Source organism: Chrysemys picta, chromosome 9 (assembly GCF_011386835.1).
Source record: "Chrysemys picta bellii isolate R12L10 chromosome 9, ASM1138683v2, whole genome shotgun sequence".
NCBI lineage: Eukaryota > Metazoa > Chordata > Testudines > Emydidae > Chrysemys > Chrysemys picta.
In genome coordinates, this window is record NC_088799.1 from 75,505,050 (window position 1) to 75,520,996 (window position 15,947).

Sequence of the window (15,947 nt, forward strand, 5' to 3'; positions counted from 1 at the left end):
TCCACGTCAATCAGCAGTCTCAACAGTTCTGTCGGACCAAAGCTGCAGCTAACAGACAGGATGGTAGATGAACTTATCCCATAGCCCAGCAGTTCTCGGTCTTTCAACCTAGGTGGTATTGCTGCCGTTGTTATTGATGGTGCAGAGTCTGGTTCCGATAAAGCCCTCCTCTTTTTATCATGGTTCTGTGACTTAGGACATTCTAAATCTTTGGGGGCTGGGCATGGAGGATTGTACTACCTGGACATGTCTTCTTTGGAGTGGACTTACAGGGGGATCTGCTCTTGTGTTCCTGAGAACATTTCCTGCTCTCCTGATGAACTCTAGAGATTTGATTTCCCTTGCTCCTAAATCAGCCATGTGGTAGGAGGAGTGCACCTCACTGACTCTGGCCAATGTACCAGGGCAGGGAGAGGGTCCCCCAGGCTGGGTCTGCCTGGCGTCTCACAGTCTTTTCCATTAGGTGGTTTTTAAGCAAGAAGTCCTGCACAGGCTGGGCATGGCTAGGGAAGCAACAACAAATATTTCACCTGGTCGACATATGGACTTTCCTAAGGCCGAAAAGGCAGTGCTGGTGGCTGTCGCTGACCAAGAACGAGAAGGGATTGATGAGACAATTTTAAAAGCCCAGTGTTCTGGGCATAATCTAATTCCCATAAAGGGAGTCAGAAGGGTTCCCTGGGAGTAGGAAATCCAATTAAACATGACTTATATTATTAAAACTATTTACACTAGCTACATTAAAGATAAAATTTAAATATTTAGATTCGGTTCCAATGCAGGCCATGCACCAGTAAGGAGGAACTGGAGAGGTGGTTGGTCTGCCCCACCCCTTAAACTCTCAGTGCAGCGCATGAGGAGAGCAGGGGCACCAGTGTGCACCAAAGGACACTGTTTGTAAAGCCGAACGTTTTAAGCTACCAACAGTACTACTGTACAGGATTAGAGGGAGACATAAAAATGACTTCAAATACTTTTTCTGTATATGAAAAGTCACGATGCTAAAATCCAGAATTTTAGGCCCTTCCAGGGTTATATGCAAGATGCAAATGCTGGCTTCCACTGAGGGTGGAAATATTTCTCTATGAGGATAAGTGCTCCTATTTCTAGCCCTAATCACCTGTGAGGATGCCAGACTAATTTTGTGACATTTTTACCTACAAAAAATTGTTCCTGTGTGGGACTGAATCTCTTTGTAAAGTTTTATATAGTATAAATTCAATGATACTCCAAGTTACCTGAATGGTCCAACTTTTGGATGAGAAGAGCTGATATCTGCTGGTAGAAGAGATGGTCAGACCAGGACAGTGGCAAGATCTTCAGTCTATTGGGGGTAGATCTTCAATCCCGGTACAAGGGAAAACCCATGCTGTGTCAATCTAGTCAGTATAATTTTTAGGAACAAAAAATATAAACATCTTCAATTAACTAGATTTTAAACTTAGATTAGTTACGGAATGGTTACCAGAAGGTATTTGGTTTAAATGGGAAAGAAAAAGAAAAGAGACACTCCAGTCCCCATCTCTCATATCTGTTAGCACATGCCCACAGGATACACTGAATTTGTAACAAGCCAAGGGGGAACATTTTGGTGGGAATCCCTTTGAAGTATTTACAGGATACCACTACTTGAAGGCTTTTGTTTTGTTTTGAAACATCTCCACACAGGAAACTCTGATTCAATTATATATTTTTGTATATTTGATTATAGTTTACATAATTACACTGAAAAAACATGAAGTTAGGAGGGAGGAAACTCCATTAAGGAAAAAGGGTTTAGTATTTTAAATTGTGAACTGTTCTTCTTATGAAAAATTTAAACCTACCTGTGGTTTTTCCAAAATGTGTGGAAAATTATGTTTTTGCAGAATCCAAACAAGGAAATTCAAAGGAACATCAATTACTTTCCATATTTGTTGACTATTTTAGTACATATGTTGAAATAAATTTACTGCAAAGTCTCACTGCTAATTAGAGCTGCACAAATAACTGATCTGTTGGTTTGCTAGCTGATCCAAAAATATTAAAAAACAAATAAATACACTTCAGGCCAACCAAAGCAATTCCCCCCACAAATTGTTGGTGAACCAACAGAAGCTGAAAAAAAACAAAAAACAAACAAACAAACAAACAAAAAAACCCTGGGGTTGAACAAAATGTTCTGAATGAAATGAAACACTTAATTTATGAGTTTTTAAAGAAAAATAAAATTGAAGCATACTTAGAAACAAAGAAATTTTGAATAGAAAAAATGAAAATAGTTTGATTAGTTAAATGTCAAAACAAAACATTTTTATTTTTTCAGAAATTTTTTTTGGAGGACTGATGGGAGGAGTTTCAACCAAAATAATTTGTCACAGTCAACACAAATTCGTGAAATGTTTTGGCTGATCTGAACCTGCATTGTTCGGCGAAAAAGGTTTAGCCAAAAAAATTTCACCCAGCTTTAGTGCTAACACTATACAATGAAAATAATTAAATGGAATAAAAAGTGGTAGTCTATTTGAACACTTGTTAGTTAATTGGCTTACCGCAATCCAGATGATTAAACTCATACAAAGCTGAAAAGAATGATGAAATTAAAATATTAGGCACATTTTCAGCCAAGGAGAACATTCCCAGAATCAGCATAAATGAGAAACAAAGACTCCAAAGAAACTTGGAGTGCAAGAGATGCATTTTATTGTATGCTCATTACGATGAGTAACACATTTAGAAATAATAATCCCACGTAACAGTGACAATCTTATTTTACAGCGTGTACATCATTTTTTACAGCCACATAAAACACTTATTTTTCTAAGAGATTTCCCAATTTAGCTTTCTGAAGTTTAGAAATATAAAAAAAATTTATTCTCAAGGAACTGATTCTCATCTGGTGCAAAAACAAAATATGAACATTATCTGAAACACAAAGCCACAATATAGCATGAAGTAAAGTTACAATTTATCATGTAAACAGCTGTGTGCAAACATGAAGCAACTAAAAGTAAAAAAGTACACATTATATGCATAACATTTATGAACAGGTTTTTCATTAAATAGCCCTAGACCAGCTTGTTATATTAAGCGCCATTTGATTTGCAGCATGCTAACACAAAGCATTGTTTAAAGGGATGCATATTTTAAATGTATACACTGTAAACTGAAGATCCACCTCCAAACTCTAGTGGCAGCATATTTTTCTGGTTAAATACTGCATATATACTTTCTTACAGATTGAAAATGCATGTTTATAGTATGGTAGAGATTTTTAAAGAATTGATTAAAAGGTGCAATTTTATGTCTATACTGAAAATTTTATATTAGCAGGTAGGACTAGACTAGCCATACCTGTTATAAATACTGCCCTAAAGAACCTCTAAGTATTTTGTATTTTAATTCAAAAAAACTATTGTGTTGTTTGAATCTTTTTTAATACTCTTTTTAGAGAAGATCTTAAAGTAGCAAGAAAAACAAAACAAAACAGTGTTGAGACAACACTATCAGCTGCATTCATTTTTTCCTTTTAAAAAAATGACAGATTCAAAGGTATTTGTCATGTGCCATACTGAACATTCAACTGCAGTTTCAGATAAAAAAGGGAAATTATATACATACATATTTTTAACCCTAGCACCAGAACACCACCTTTGAGCTCATAACATAATGCAATATTTTTAACATCATATCCTGCCATAAAATAGGTTAGCAGCTCTGAAAATAGTTTTAAAAAATTACTCACTGAACCTAGACTAATAAAGGAAACAAAAAGGTTTCCCAATGAAATGTTAAAAAAAAAAAAAAAAAGAAAAAGGGGGGGGGGGGGAGAAACCCCCAAATTTGACCAATTCTGGAATACAATTTCCAGGCACAATTTAAAAACATAATGACCAAGTGATTGACTTATATTCTTTTCAAAACTGAATAAGAAGTTTGAATTGGTTGCCTTGACAAAAAGTTTGTAAATAACCCCACCACAACTGAACAGTTTTCATATTGGAGACAAATGCTGTTACTGATGAAATGGATAACACAATCGTCTTCATTTTTCCTTCTGTAGCTTAACAATGTATAATACTATTAATAGAAGACATTCAGCAATCCTTCTGCAACCTTTCAGACATTCATCCATCTTTCTGCATTCTATAGTGCTCTTTAGGTTCTGATAAGCCACAATCATAGGACTATGAGATCCCTGTCAACCTTAATACTTTTAAGACTTTTAATACAAAGAATGTAAAGTTATGATTTAATATCAAGCTTTGAAACCAGGAGAAACAGTTCATGAGATTTTTTTCCCCAATTAGCATATCACAGTTTCTAAATTGCTTCCTTCTCAACATCATATATTACATTATGGCCTCTTTGTGATGCCTCATTATATGTTGATTTTTTTCTGATGGTCTACGGAATCCCTTTTTGCAGTATTCACACCTGTGTGGATAGTCTTTTGTGTGTATTGATATTACATGCCGTTTAAAGCCTGATGCATCCGTAGTGCTATATTCACAATACTGGCATTGATACACTTTTCTTCCACTGTGGGTCTTCATGTGCTTCTTAAGTTCGTTTTGCTGCCTAAATCCTCTCTTGCACCTTTTGCATTTAAAAGGCAGGTCCTTGGTGTGAACTGAGAGGATATGCCCACTAAGTACAAAAGGATCTGAAGTTTTAAAGTCACAGTGCCTACACTGATGTATCTTTTTACCTTTGTGGGTTTCACTATGCTTTTTGAGCTCAGATGGACGATGGAAGCCTTTTTCGCACACCTCACATTTGTGGGGAAAGTCCTTCGTGTGAACTGAAATAATGTGTCGTTTCAGGTCGCTTGAGTTGGTGCTCTTATGGTCACAATGTGGACACTGATGAGTCTTATGTCCTTGAAATAACTCTGTGTGCTGAAGAAGTTCTTTTTCATCTGTGAATGCTTGGGGACAATGCTCACATTTAAATGGTAAATCAGTCCCATGTTTGGTTTTTATGTGTGTTTTCAGATTGGATTGATCAGCACATCTGAAGACACAGTGCTGACACTGGTATGGCTTTTCCCCTGTGTGGGTCCTCATATGCTTTTTAAGCTCAGATGGATGACGGAATCCTTTCCCACACTCAACACAAACATGAGGAAAGTTCTTGCTGTGAACTGCAAGCAGATGTCTATTCAGCAGTCCCTGTTCTGCAGTCTCATAGTCACAGTATTTGCACTTGTGTAGTTTAGGCTCCTTGTCCCTCAATATCAGTTTATTAGAACTCAATGGGCTTGCCTCTCTGTATCTCCTTGTATATTCTGTAAACTCATGGGTTTTGTCAACTTTATTTATAAGTTTATGGCTTTCCAGATGGTTGTGGAAACTTACTTTTTTGTTAGTTGTAAAGTCACAGTCCGTACACTGGTATTTCTTCTTAATCATATGATCTGGGTGGTTCTTCATATGCCTTTTCAGGAATCCTCTGGATTTAAATTTTTTCCCACATATGTGACAAGGGTAGACAGTTAAGGGCTGTCCATCAGGACCTATTATAACAGCTGTTTTCAAACAAACAGAAGACGTTATGAAGAAAACTGATAAAACTGCTGAATTAAAAAGAACTGTTCAAGAACATTTACTTGAACTTCACAGATAGAGCAAATAGTTTAGTAGCTTTAAACAACCAAATCCCAGATATCTACAATTTTAAATACTGTTAAAAGAGTTGACTGAAGTAAGGCATAAACCCCCAATGCATGGGCACTGGTGGCACTTGTTTACTGAATGGACCACAAATTAATGGAGAGATTGCCTTGTTAATCAACCTTTCTCCCAATCCCAATTGTGTATATCTCACCTCCCATTCATGATCACATAACATCCCCGTGACAACTACAGGAATTGTTTATGTGGATAAGTAATATTAGAAAAAATGTATTTTAGATGTCTTTTAATGCAATTTGCCAGCTGGAAATTAAGAGAGTCAGCATGATGTACCAGTCAGCAATCTGTGGACCATCAGCAAATTCTCCAGGGACAACAATTTTAGAACAGTTGCACTACACAATTTCAGTGGTGGTAGGTGTGTTGTTTTTTTTAAATAGTTGCAGGAAAAAGGATCTTTCCATATAAACCAATACAATAAACAATGAAAAATATTCTACCTGTTTGCCACTGCCTGGTTTCTCCCCTCCTCCTCTTCTTGGCTTTTTGTTTAAGCGCTCTATTTGTGTTAATGCTATCACAGATTTGCAGGTACTGTGCTGCATTACCATTTTTGTTTTCTAATCGTGTATCCAAGTTATTTCCTGAATACAAAGATCAGACACCATAAAAACTATAAGCAAGTTTTTTCTTTGGGACTAGATGACTGGATTCACATGGGAGCAAGTCACTTTACATTACCTTAAAAATAAATGTTCACTGTAGAAAGGAATGGGCAAGCTTTTTTTCAAAGGGTCAATAGTTACCATAGCTATTGATAAGGCCTTATATAAGAATTTCATTAAATTTGGACTCATTATGGACCTTTGTTTCCTCCACTCCCAAACCCTTAACTTTCAGCTAATTATGCCTGTTCTTTCCTTCAACCTAGCAGTCCTTTACTCCCCAGTGGCCTCATTTTCCCTTCCCTGATCACCCAAAACTATACTAAAAGATACTGATGTACATTTCTGAGGGTCTCTGTTGCATTTAGGATTGTTCTTATTTCTACAATGTTTATGTAACTGCAATTCCTTGAAGAAATGAGTTCCAAGTGTATAGAACCCTTACACATATGCATTCTGAAAAGTTTGGTAGCATTCACTGATCAGGACAGCTGTGGATCAGGAATTTGTCAATATTCCATGAAATAAGGGAGACAGTCATGAATTTCTTAGTGGAAAATCTGATATACAACTGTGTTTTTTTCAAAAAAATATGAAAGCAAATGTAGCTCTTGCATCAAATATAATTATATGTTCTCACCTGCTGCTTGACAGTCTTCATACCTTCTGGGCAGTCTTCTTTCATCTCCTATAGAACACAATATTTTACTAATTCATAAACTGAAATTGTATTTGACAATGATGGTTTGAAACTCGTGTGAGAGAACAGCTAGCTAGCTAGTAAACTTTATTTACTGCAGAGTCCTCACCATCCTGACCACTCTCTACAGAGATGCCAAACCAGACAATGACCATATTGTACATATACCTGTACAAACTTGCTTTCTTCTTAGGTTCTGGTAAACACCACCTAGTACAAAATAACCAAGTTCCGCGATTCTCTTTTGATGAGAGCAAGTTCAAAGATCTTACTTCCCTATCAAGAACTTGGTGCATGATAAGTTTTGGACTACTTTACCATGTCTTGATACAGTGGTCATTCAGCACTTGCACGAAGAATGCTGAAGCTCTATGGGATGACATGGGCTACATCTTAGCAGTATTCTCATTTTCTCATTCTGGACTGAAAAAGTTTTTGCTATGCTTTTGGACTCTGTGGTTCAAACACAGTTTTGTCTGCCAGCTAATGGGGTTAGAAGTATATCTGGCCAGGACTTTTCTGTCAGATTAATTTTCTGATGGAAATGCCCTTTTCACAACATTCAAATTTTTCCACAAAAAAATTGATGGCTCTTCTGGCTGCCTGCCTGGAATGATCGTCAATTTCATTTTCAGCCTGCAGGGAGAAAGTTAAATTAACAAGAGTCTTCCAAGCGAGTTGCTCGCAAGTAGAAAATGTTTGTTGTTGTTTCAAAATGGAATTTTTCATCCCTTCCCACTTTTTTTTTTTATTATTTTTATTAAAGCAGTTTTAACTTTTCATCCTGATTCAGCATGGAAAAAAATTCAAAATTGCAAAGTTTTTCACAGGAAGGGATTTCCATTTTCCAGCCAACTCCAGTTAGAACTCCGTCCTTAAACAACTGACTCTCTCTTTCATGACTCAGAGATGATCTGAGAGAATATTCCCTTAAATATGATGTATTTATAAGTTAAAAACCTACAGTATAGTAAATATATATGATATTAATAGAATTTGCACCATTAAAACGTCCTAATAAAATGTTCATACTATTCAATGAAGATCAACTTATTTAGACATACAAAAGACTTTAAAAAAAAACCACCAAAAAAACCACACAATTTGTTTTCTGTCAGAGGGTGAAGAGTTTGATTATGAAGTGTAAGGCTAAGTCTATATTACCACTTATGTCAGTGTAACTTATGTCGCTCAGCCCGTGTGAATAACCCCCGCCATCCCGAGCGACACTGGTTACACAGACGTAAGTGCCAGTGTGGACAGCACTATGTCTGCAGAAGAGCTTCTCCTGCCGACACTTGTTGGGGGTGGATTAATTATGTCGACAGGAGAACTTTCTTCCATTGGCATAAACTGGCTACACTAGAGATCTTACAGTGGCACAGCTGCACTGGTACAGCTGCGCCACTCTAAGCTCTCTAGTGCAGACATGGCCTAGGACTGAGAGAGGAAGAGGTCTGCATGACAAACCCTAAGCTTATTTTCTCACACTCATTTTCCTTTTCTCAGATAAAACTTGTGTGAACCTTTCACCAGCCAGCTTCATGTATATTAAACAAATTCCTTTAGCTTATGCAAGATTCTATAATGCTCAGTAGCTGACTTCAAGATATGCAAGGGAAATTTGCATGCTAGACATCCCTGAACTAGTACCTGGAACAACAGTATCAAAACCTTACAAACTACTATGCTTTTCCTTGTATAAAACCCAACACTAAGCAAGGTATTTTTTATGATTAAGAAAAAACAGATATTAAAATAATTTAAGGGCTGTCTGGCAGGCTAGTGAAACAAAACGCTAGAGTTTGGGACTAGCATTTTCGTTCATTCCTTAGTTGGAAGAGTCTGAGGGCATTCTGGAGAAAGTATGCACAGCTGCTGAAATATCACTTTGAGCAACCCCAGTGTGTGACTCTTGTAAGTTAATGACTGGCTCCAGAGACAGCTGTTTACAACTCTCCTTAGACAGAGCTGAGAAGTAGGAAGGTCATGTTCTAAAAGATTTGGGAGCTAAGTTAGGGGGAAAATAAGAGGAGGGGATTCCCAGGAAAAAAAGAATCTAGCATCCTACCATAAGCAGCAGCCCAAGCAACAGGAACAAAAGTTTTATTCACACCGGTGTCTTCAAGTTGTGTGTCAGGAAGTGATGTTGCTTCCTCTTCACCTACAATGACTTCCATATAAACTTCATCTGCTATTTCAGCACAACCTACATTTAAGGAGGAGAAGTTGTGATTCTTGAATTAATGTTACTGTATGTTCAGCCTAAATTTTCCTTTGCTTATTTTCATATGATTATTCTGATTAGTAGTGATACCCACTGAACAATTCTCTTCCCTACCCAAAATATTTGTACAGGGTTATGTTGCTTTATCCATATACATTGCTAGACTGGAGATAGGAAAAATAACTATCAACCAAAAGGACCTTGTAAATGTGTAACTGCTGATGGTTCTTTGCCACTTTGCAAGAATAAGTTCTGCTCTACTTAATAAAATTTAAAAAGTGATCTAAAATGGTCTTGACACTTTCAATAATAAAGCTGTTTAAATGAGGTAAAAAAGATTTTAGCAAGTTAGTTTGTTAGGCAAACTGAAAAATTAGCAAGTTGCAAAAATCAATTACTTATTCATTGACTCAATCAATGATCACATTAAATTCAATACAAATAATCAACTGCTTGTATAAGATAGGCACAATATGTATTTTATAATAATTATAGGCTACTCTTATTTGTGGGCAAGACAAGATATGATTTCTACTAGTTGAAATCTGAGAACAATCATTCACAAACATGAAAACATTCCTTTTAGAAAGTGACCAATATTATGCACACAGTTTTCATTTCTGGTACTATTTTTTAAATGTACTTTTTTAAAAAAAGAATTCTTACTAATATCTTCATCTTCCTGAGAAGAGTCCTTAACAGCCATGTAAACCATCTTCTCTCGCTGCATTCTGCCTACACCTCCCTGCTCAATTACTCCAGCTACAGAATGTCCATTGTGGAAGTCACTCTCTGTGACAATTTCTGTTCCTCCTTGAAAAAGAAAACCACAGTCAATGTAAACAAGATCATCTAGAATATCATCTCATGAGAATTAAATTAGAAAAATGTTCTATATCAGTATTTTTTTTCTGTTTTAGACAGACATTCAGTAAAACCCTGATTAAATGCTTTGAAATAAATATTTTCTTGCCATTATAAATTTCAAATTTGTTACTCATTAGTGGCACAATAGACAAAACCCTCCTTTCTCACCAGTATCCTGACAAAAATCAGGGCTGAACAGTTGGATAGTACTATTCGGGTGATATCATAGGCATAAACAGTGTCAGTTTTTGCATGCTAACAGTGTGTTAAATATGAACAGAAATATTATGTGTTCCCCAAAGCTTCTATTTTAAGGGTGTTTTGAATATTGTGCTGGCAAAAAACAGACTTGAGATTCTTCCTTGAGAAAGGAATAGTTAAATTGGGTTGACATACCCAACAGACCATTACAAAAATGTTATTTCACATACTGCAAAACAGTGGATTTTATTAAAGAACACAAAACTAACAAACATTTTCAAACTACTGAACCAATAAACAGAAGGTAAGAACTTGCCTATTTCCACGTCATCCTCAGCTTCAGCTTTAAATATATACACTTTTATAACTTCTGAACCAAACCCGTCGTCTTTAGAAACATCATCGTGTGAAACCTCAGTGCTGATTTTTAAAGGTGTGCTTCCAATATGGTCTAATTTTTCTCCAACATCATCCACTGTAAAAATAAAAAAAGGACAGTGAGGTTCACACACAAATTTTGTTAAGACTCAAGAAGTGATCTCTAGCAAGTTTTCCTCACATATTCAATATGTAAGATCCTATGGAACTACTATTATAAAAGCAGTTATACAGATGGTTCCTTTTCCTTTTATATCTTAGTCTATTTTAGTAAAGTCCAGTATTCAATTTCATTATCAAAACTTAGTAAATGAAGGACAAACATGGTTGTAAAATGAATCACACTGGAAGCAGACTCGTTAAGTAATTACAAAGTATCTGATATTTATTCTATTGTAAACTATTAAGCCTAGAAGGTATAGATTGATCAAAAAGTAAAAACATAAGACATAGCTAATATAATTTAAAAAACAAACCCAGAACCTGATATTTTAATTCTTCTGAATTCTCTACTGTCCAAAATATCTATTATTAATAATAACAGCGGTTATTCTTATCAAATGTGTTTTAGTTTGGCTGTGAGTTTTTGGGGTCAGTTATTATCCGGGCAAGAATATTTGTGAGATTTTGTCTCTTGCTAGTTAAAAGTTGAGATAGTAATATTTGGATTTATGTCCAACTACTTGAAGTTCAGCTACCCGCCATCCTTCATGTCTATAACTAAAGGATTAAGTCACCTACTACTCAATCTACTTTCTCAAAATGTACTTTTATAGAATCAAATCATTACATTCAAACTACTATTAAGTGGAAGAGCAGAGTTTTGATAAAGTAAATGTTCACATATATAGGGCTGATTTCATAGCAAAGAACACTAAAAAAGCCTGATCAGAATGGCACACAACAGAAAGCATTTTTATTACTCATGTATTGACAGAACACTACTCCCTTAAGCCCAGGGCAGCATAAGGTTAATGCAACACTAAATACCCACTGAAGCCCTCAAATGAGGAATGAATTCCACACTTTGAAATAAGCTGTAACCCATACTGGATGATCTTCCAGGTAAAAAAATATGTGTATTATATTAGAAATACAAAGACTGTGAGAATTTTTTTTAAAAGATATGACAGTGGGTTATTTCTTTATGATTTGGCATAATCTACTCTGAAAGTCATTTTAATGATACCTACTCAACTGCAGCAGGTTTTTTTGGTGTCACTGATGAAACTTGTGAATCTCAGAAGTCTTTGAATGAGTCAGAACAATACTGGAGCTACTGAAAACAGAACTAAATAGACATAAAGCAGCTAATTGATTAACATTAAAAATCAACAAATACTAATGTAAAGTATTGCAAAATTAAATTTCTGTAATTTAATATAGATTAAAAAAGAAAATGTGAAATAATAGGAGGCTACATAATCTTTTGCATATGTCAAGCTTTAAAAAAAAAAAAGATTGGGTTGTAAATGGTAAGGGAGTTTGCAAAAGACACAATTGCTTTCAGGGATCCAAGTTTAAGTTTCTCTTCTTCTGGATGAGCTTAAACCTTTCAGGGTCTTTTTCCTTTTAATTTAAAGAATTTATGGCTGATCTTGCTTTACTGAAATCAGTGGGAGCAGGATCAAGCCCTTATTTGTTAAAGATGTCCTGAATAAATGTACTGTATAACATTTACCGCCTCCCACCCAAGATGACTGCATGATATCCAACATAACAAGAAAATGAATACCAAGAATAGCAAAACTAGAAAGGAATCTACAAATACCTTTGATTAATAAGTTTACCTGTATCAGGCTGTTAATACAAATTTTTTATACGAAGCAGCTATAGCATGTACTATTAGAGCATGCTCATGTTATCAGAATGGTGTTTCAGACATAAAACTAAATCCAACTATCCATGTACCTTTTAAAGGAAAGGAAGGAAGGGAGAGCTAAGACAACCAATGTTTTGTCTATTAAAGGATGCTATCAACTTAAATATTTTGAATCTGACTATTTTATAATATCCTGAAACGGACTAATTTTCTGATAAAGCATCTTAAATGACCTGGTTCTTTTCATGAAAAAAATCCTTTAAAAAAATCACAGGATTTTCTGTTCCATTGTTGATGTTTTTCCAATTAAGTCCTCAATCTTGCAAAGATTTCTGGACATGATTTGTTCTACCAAAGTGAGTAGTTCCATTTGTAAATCTTTGTGGTATTGGAAACTGACTATACAGGAGAAGAATGAAACTGACTACACAAAGTGCTGTTAGATGTACAAAATAAAACAAAAGTATAAAAAAATTTACACTAATTTAGGGGGTTACTTGTAAGTATAATAGGTATAAAACTTTGAGGTAAATGTGATTTCAAGATGATGACTTTAAGCTTCATCTAGTTTTCTGTTTTTTAATTTACAGATTTTACACAAAATTAATTTAAATAAGACAAATAAACATGTTAATACTTTAAAGATTGTTCAAAAGTGGAGGCCTCGTCCTATCAGGAACAGTGGAATAATCAATTACATGACTTTTCTTTAAAAAGTTTCAAAATATTCAAGGTATGGAGTGATGAAAATGATCAAATGTCCTTGTGTCTCTGTTGATATAATTCTAAGAACTAATATAATATTTCAGAGGTTGATTGCTTTCTTGCTTTATCAGAGCACCAATGCCAATGAAACAAAGACCCTGTTAAAAAAATACTTCATTGTAAAATATATAAATAAATAAATATTTTCAGTGAGGGATAAAGTGAAACATTCATATAGTGTATATTGATGTATATTGTATCTTATCTCTTAATATACAATTTACTTTTAACTACATCTGTTAAAAATTATAAATCCCTGCTCTAGCAGGCAACATTATTGTAATAACTAAAATATTAAAAGTATTTCTAAACCAACAAACATCCTCAGCCTTATTCTGAGAGGGGCTAAGCACATAGAACTGAAACCAAAAATCAAGAAGTTTGTCCTAAACCATATATACCTAGACTCTCTGAAAAATCAAGCTGCTCCTCTTTTAATAAGTGGAGCTGAAATACATTCAGTTTAAGCATTTTGAGTATAACAAAATTTGGAGTCAACTCCTGAAATAAATCTGCAACATAATAGATACATTTAGGGAAACTGGATGCTTTGAGGGAAAGGGAATGGTAATGGAATATAGTTGTTTTCACTTCTAGAATGATGAAACATATCTAGCTCAACCTCAGTTGCAATTAAAAAGTTAACTATAAGTTCTACCATCTACTTCGCTAGTTTACATGAAATAAGTCCACTTTTCAGAGACAGTCATATTAGGGGAAAAAAAAATCAAGCTAGTTAGCACTAATTAATTTTTGTCCACAGTCTTAGCAGAGACTGAGAACTGAACTAATTTCTAATTCCCAGAGATTTCCTCTTTGATGATAGGCAGTGTCTAGATGCTTGCTTGAACACCATCCATACACAATACATGGACTTCTTAAAAGGACTCCAGTTACATAGGCTGTTAATCCAGTGCCTTTAGGAATACTAAATTCACAGTATTTGTTTTAAGTCAGGAATAAAAGTTTCTACATCACACAGTAAGTCAGTAAAAAATGGTGAACAAAACACAAGTCTCCTGGCTCTGAGTTCTCCACTATAAACATTAGATAACGCTGCTTCCCCATTTATTAAAAAACAAACAGATTGCTTTAGAAATATATGCTGAATCCTCCTAAATAAGCACAATAAGAGGAGCATTCAGGACACTTATAACTTAAATCTTACCTTTTTTAGTTGTTTTCAGGTGTGTGATGTCCAGATTCACTGTGGATTGCCAGCTCCCAATTCATGTGATATCTCAGCACGCACTATGCTGGTGATACCACACCCACCAAAGAAGCCCATAGGGATGAAATTAGGGCAATATAAGTCCCATGGTTTTACAATTTTGCAAAGTTTTCTAAAGTTCAATATGTTTACTTTATATACCATATGGTACAATATAGGAAATGTATATTAAAATATTTTAGCAAACTATGCAACACTGTATTGTAATATACTAAAAAGGAGGTGGTGGTGGAACATTACCTTACCCCTAAAGGCCAGCTCCAGTGTTGTTCTTTGGTGGGTATGAGATCCCCCGCATAGTGCATACAGGGCCAACACATAGACCAGAAGCTGGCAATCCCCTGTGGGTCTGAATATCGCAAACCTGAAAAACAAACAAAAAAATATGTTTTAAGTTACAAGTGTGCCAGTTGTCCCATTTACCCTGGTTCTCTGGTGTGTACAGTATACAGATTAAAACCTCATTTTGTTTGTTTTAAGTAATCTAAAAGAAGGTTATATTTAAAACAAACTTTCTATCTTAACTTCTAAATTTCCTTTTTTTTTTTTGGTGACATTAACGTGTCCTATTGGGCCATTTTAAGTCTCCAGAAACTGTGATTTGACATATCCAATATGCCATGGCTTGATTTGTAAGTATATTCGGAATTGAGTTTTCAACCTTATGATTTTTTACCTGATATGCTCATAATGCTTCCTTTAATGTAAGAAGTTAAATTCATCTGCACAAAACAAAACAGATCAATGGTGACAAACTTCTAGTGAAAACTTTGACTATTACAAAGTTTTCTGTGCATATCAACTTCTGAGCAAAAAGATCAGACTATACTTATTAGTTTCCAGGTAACATTTACCATTAAAATAAAGATTTTTCCTTATAAATTTGTAGCATAGCCAAAGAAGATACAATCTTAAAATGGTGTAAACTACATTTAAGCAGTATTAACACTGTAACACAAAGTGACAAGATAAGGTAATTTTGAAATAAAGCTCCAAGCTTTAACCCAGCTTTTTGTCCCAGAACAAGCTTTAACCCAGCTTTTTGTCCCAGAACACTGTATACTGTAGGGGCTCCCAAACTATGTTCCACAGAGCACTTAGTGGTGATCCATGAAGAGCAAGCAGGTCATATGATGTAAGATCTCTTTGTTTCAAGATGTTACACTTCATTAAAAGACAGCTTTACAAATATTATAAATACTTTTCTAAGATTATGGTTCCATATAAACAATTGCTGTTGTTGACAAAGGATGTTATGCGTTCATGAATCAGAAAAATGTCCATGCGATAATCTCTCTGTTCAGATGTGGTCCACACTACAAAAAAGTTTGAAAACCCTGGTAATATATCATGGGGAATCATAGTATACAATTATACTCCTTTAATATATGTTGCATATTTAACTATACAGTAAAACATCTATTTATCTGTCTCAGCATGACAGAGTCAGATTCTGCAGAATACAAGTTCTCATTT

At 35.0% G+C, this 15,947-nt stretch overlaps 1 protein-coding gene across 8 annotated transcripts in view; it reads right to left on the reverse strand.

Annotated features, from left to right (window-relative positions):
• Nucleotides 1–2,659: 2,659 nt before the first annotated feature.
• ZNF711 (zinc finger protein 711) overlaps nt 2,660–15,947 on the reverse strand; it is a 38,039-nt gene continuing 24,751 nt past the window's right edge. For 3 of the 8 annotated variants that reach the window (XM_005284530.4, XM_065556499.1, XM_042853318.2), the window contains 6 exons: nt 10,592–10,750; nt 9,874–10,020; nt 9,052–9,189; nt 6,921–6,968; nt 6,116–6,259; nt 2,660–5,509 (listed from right to left, as the gene is read on the reverse strand). In XM_005284530.4, coding sequence (XP_005284587.1) covers nt 4,332–5,509; nt 6,116–6,259; nt 6,921–6,968; nt 9,052–9,189; nt 9,874–10,020; nt 10,592–10,750 — 1,814 coding nt within the window. In that variant the 3' untranslated portion in view covers nt 2,660–4,331. Of the gene's footprint in view, nt 5,510–6,115; nt 6,260–6,920; nt 6,969–9,051; nt 9,190–9,873; nt 10,021–10,591; nt 10,751–11,846; nt 11,945–14,408; nt 14,713–15,147; nt 15,656–15,947 lie in introns of those variants that run through there. The other 5 variants (XM_065556498.1, XM_065556497.1, XM_042853315.2 and 2 more) reach the window with 5 other exon arrangements.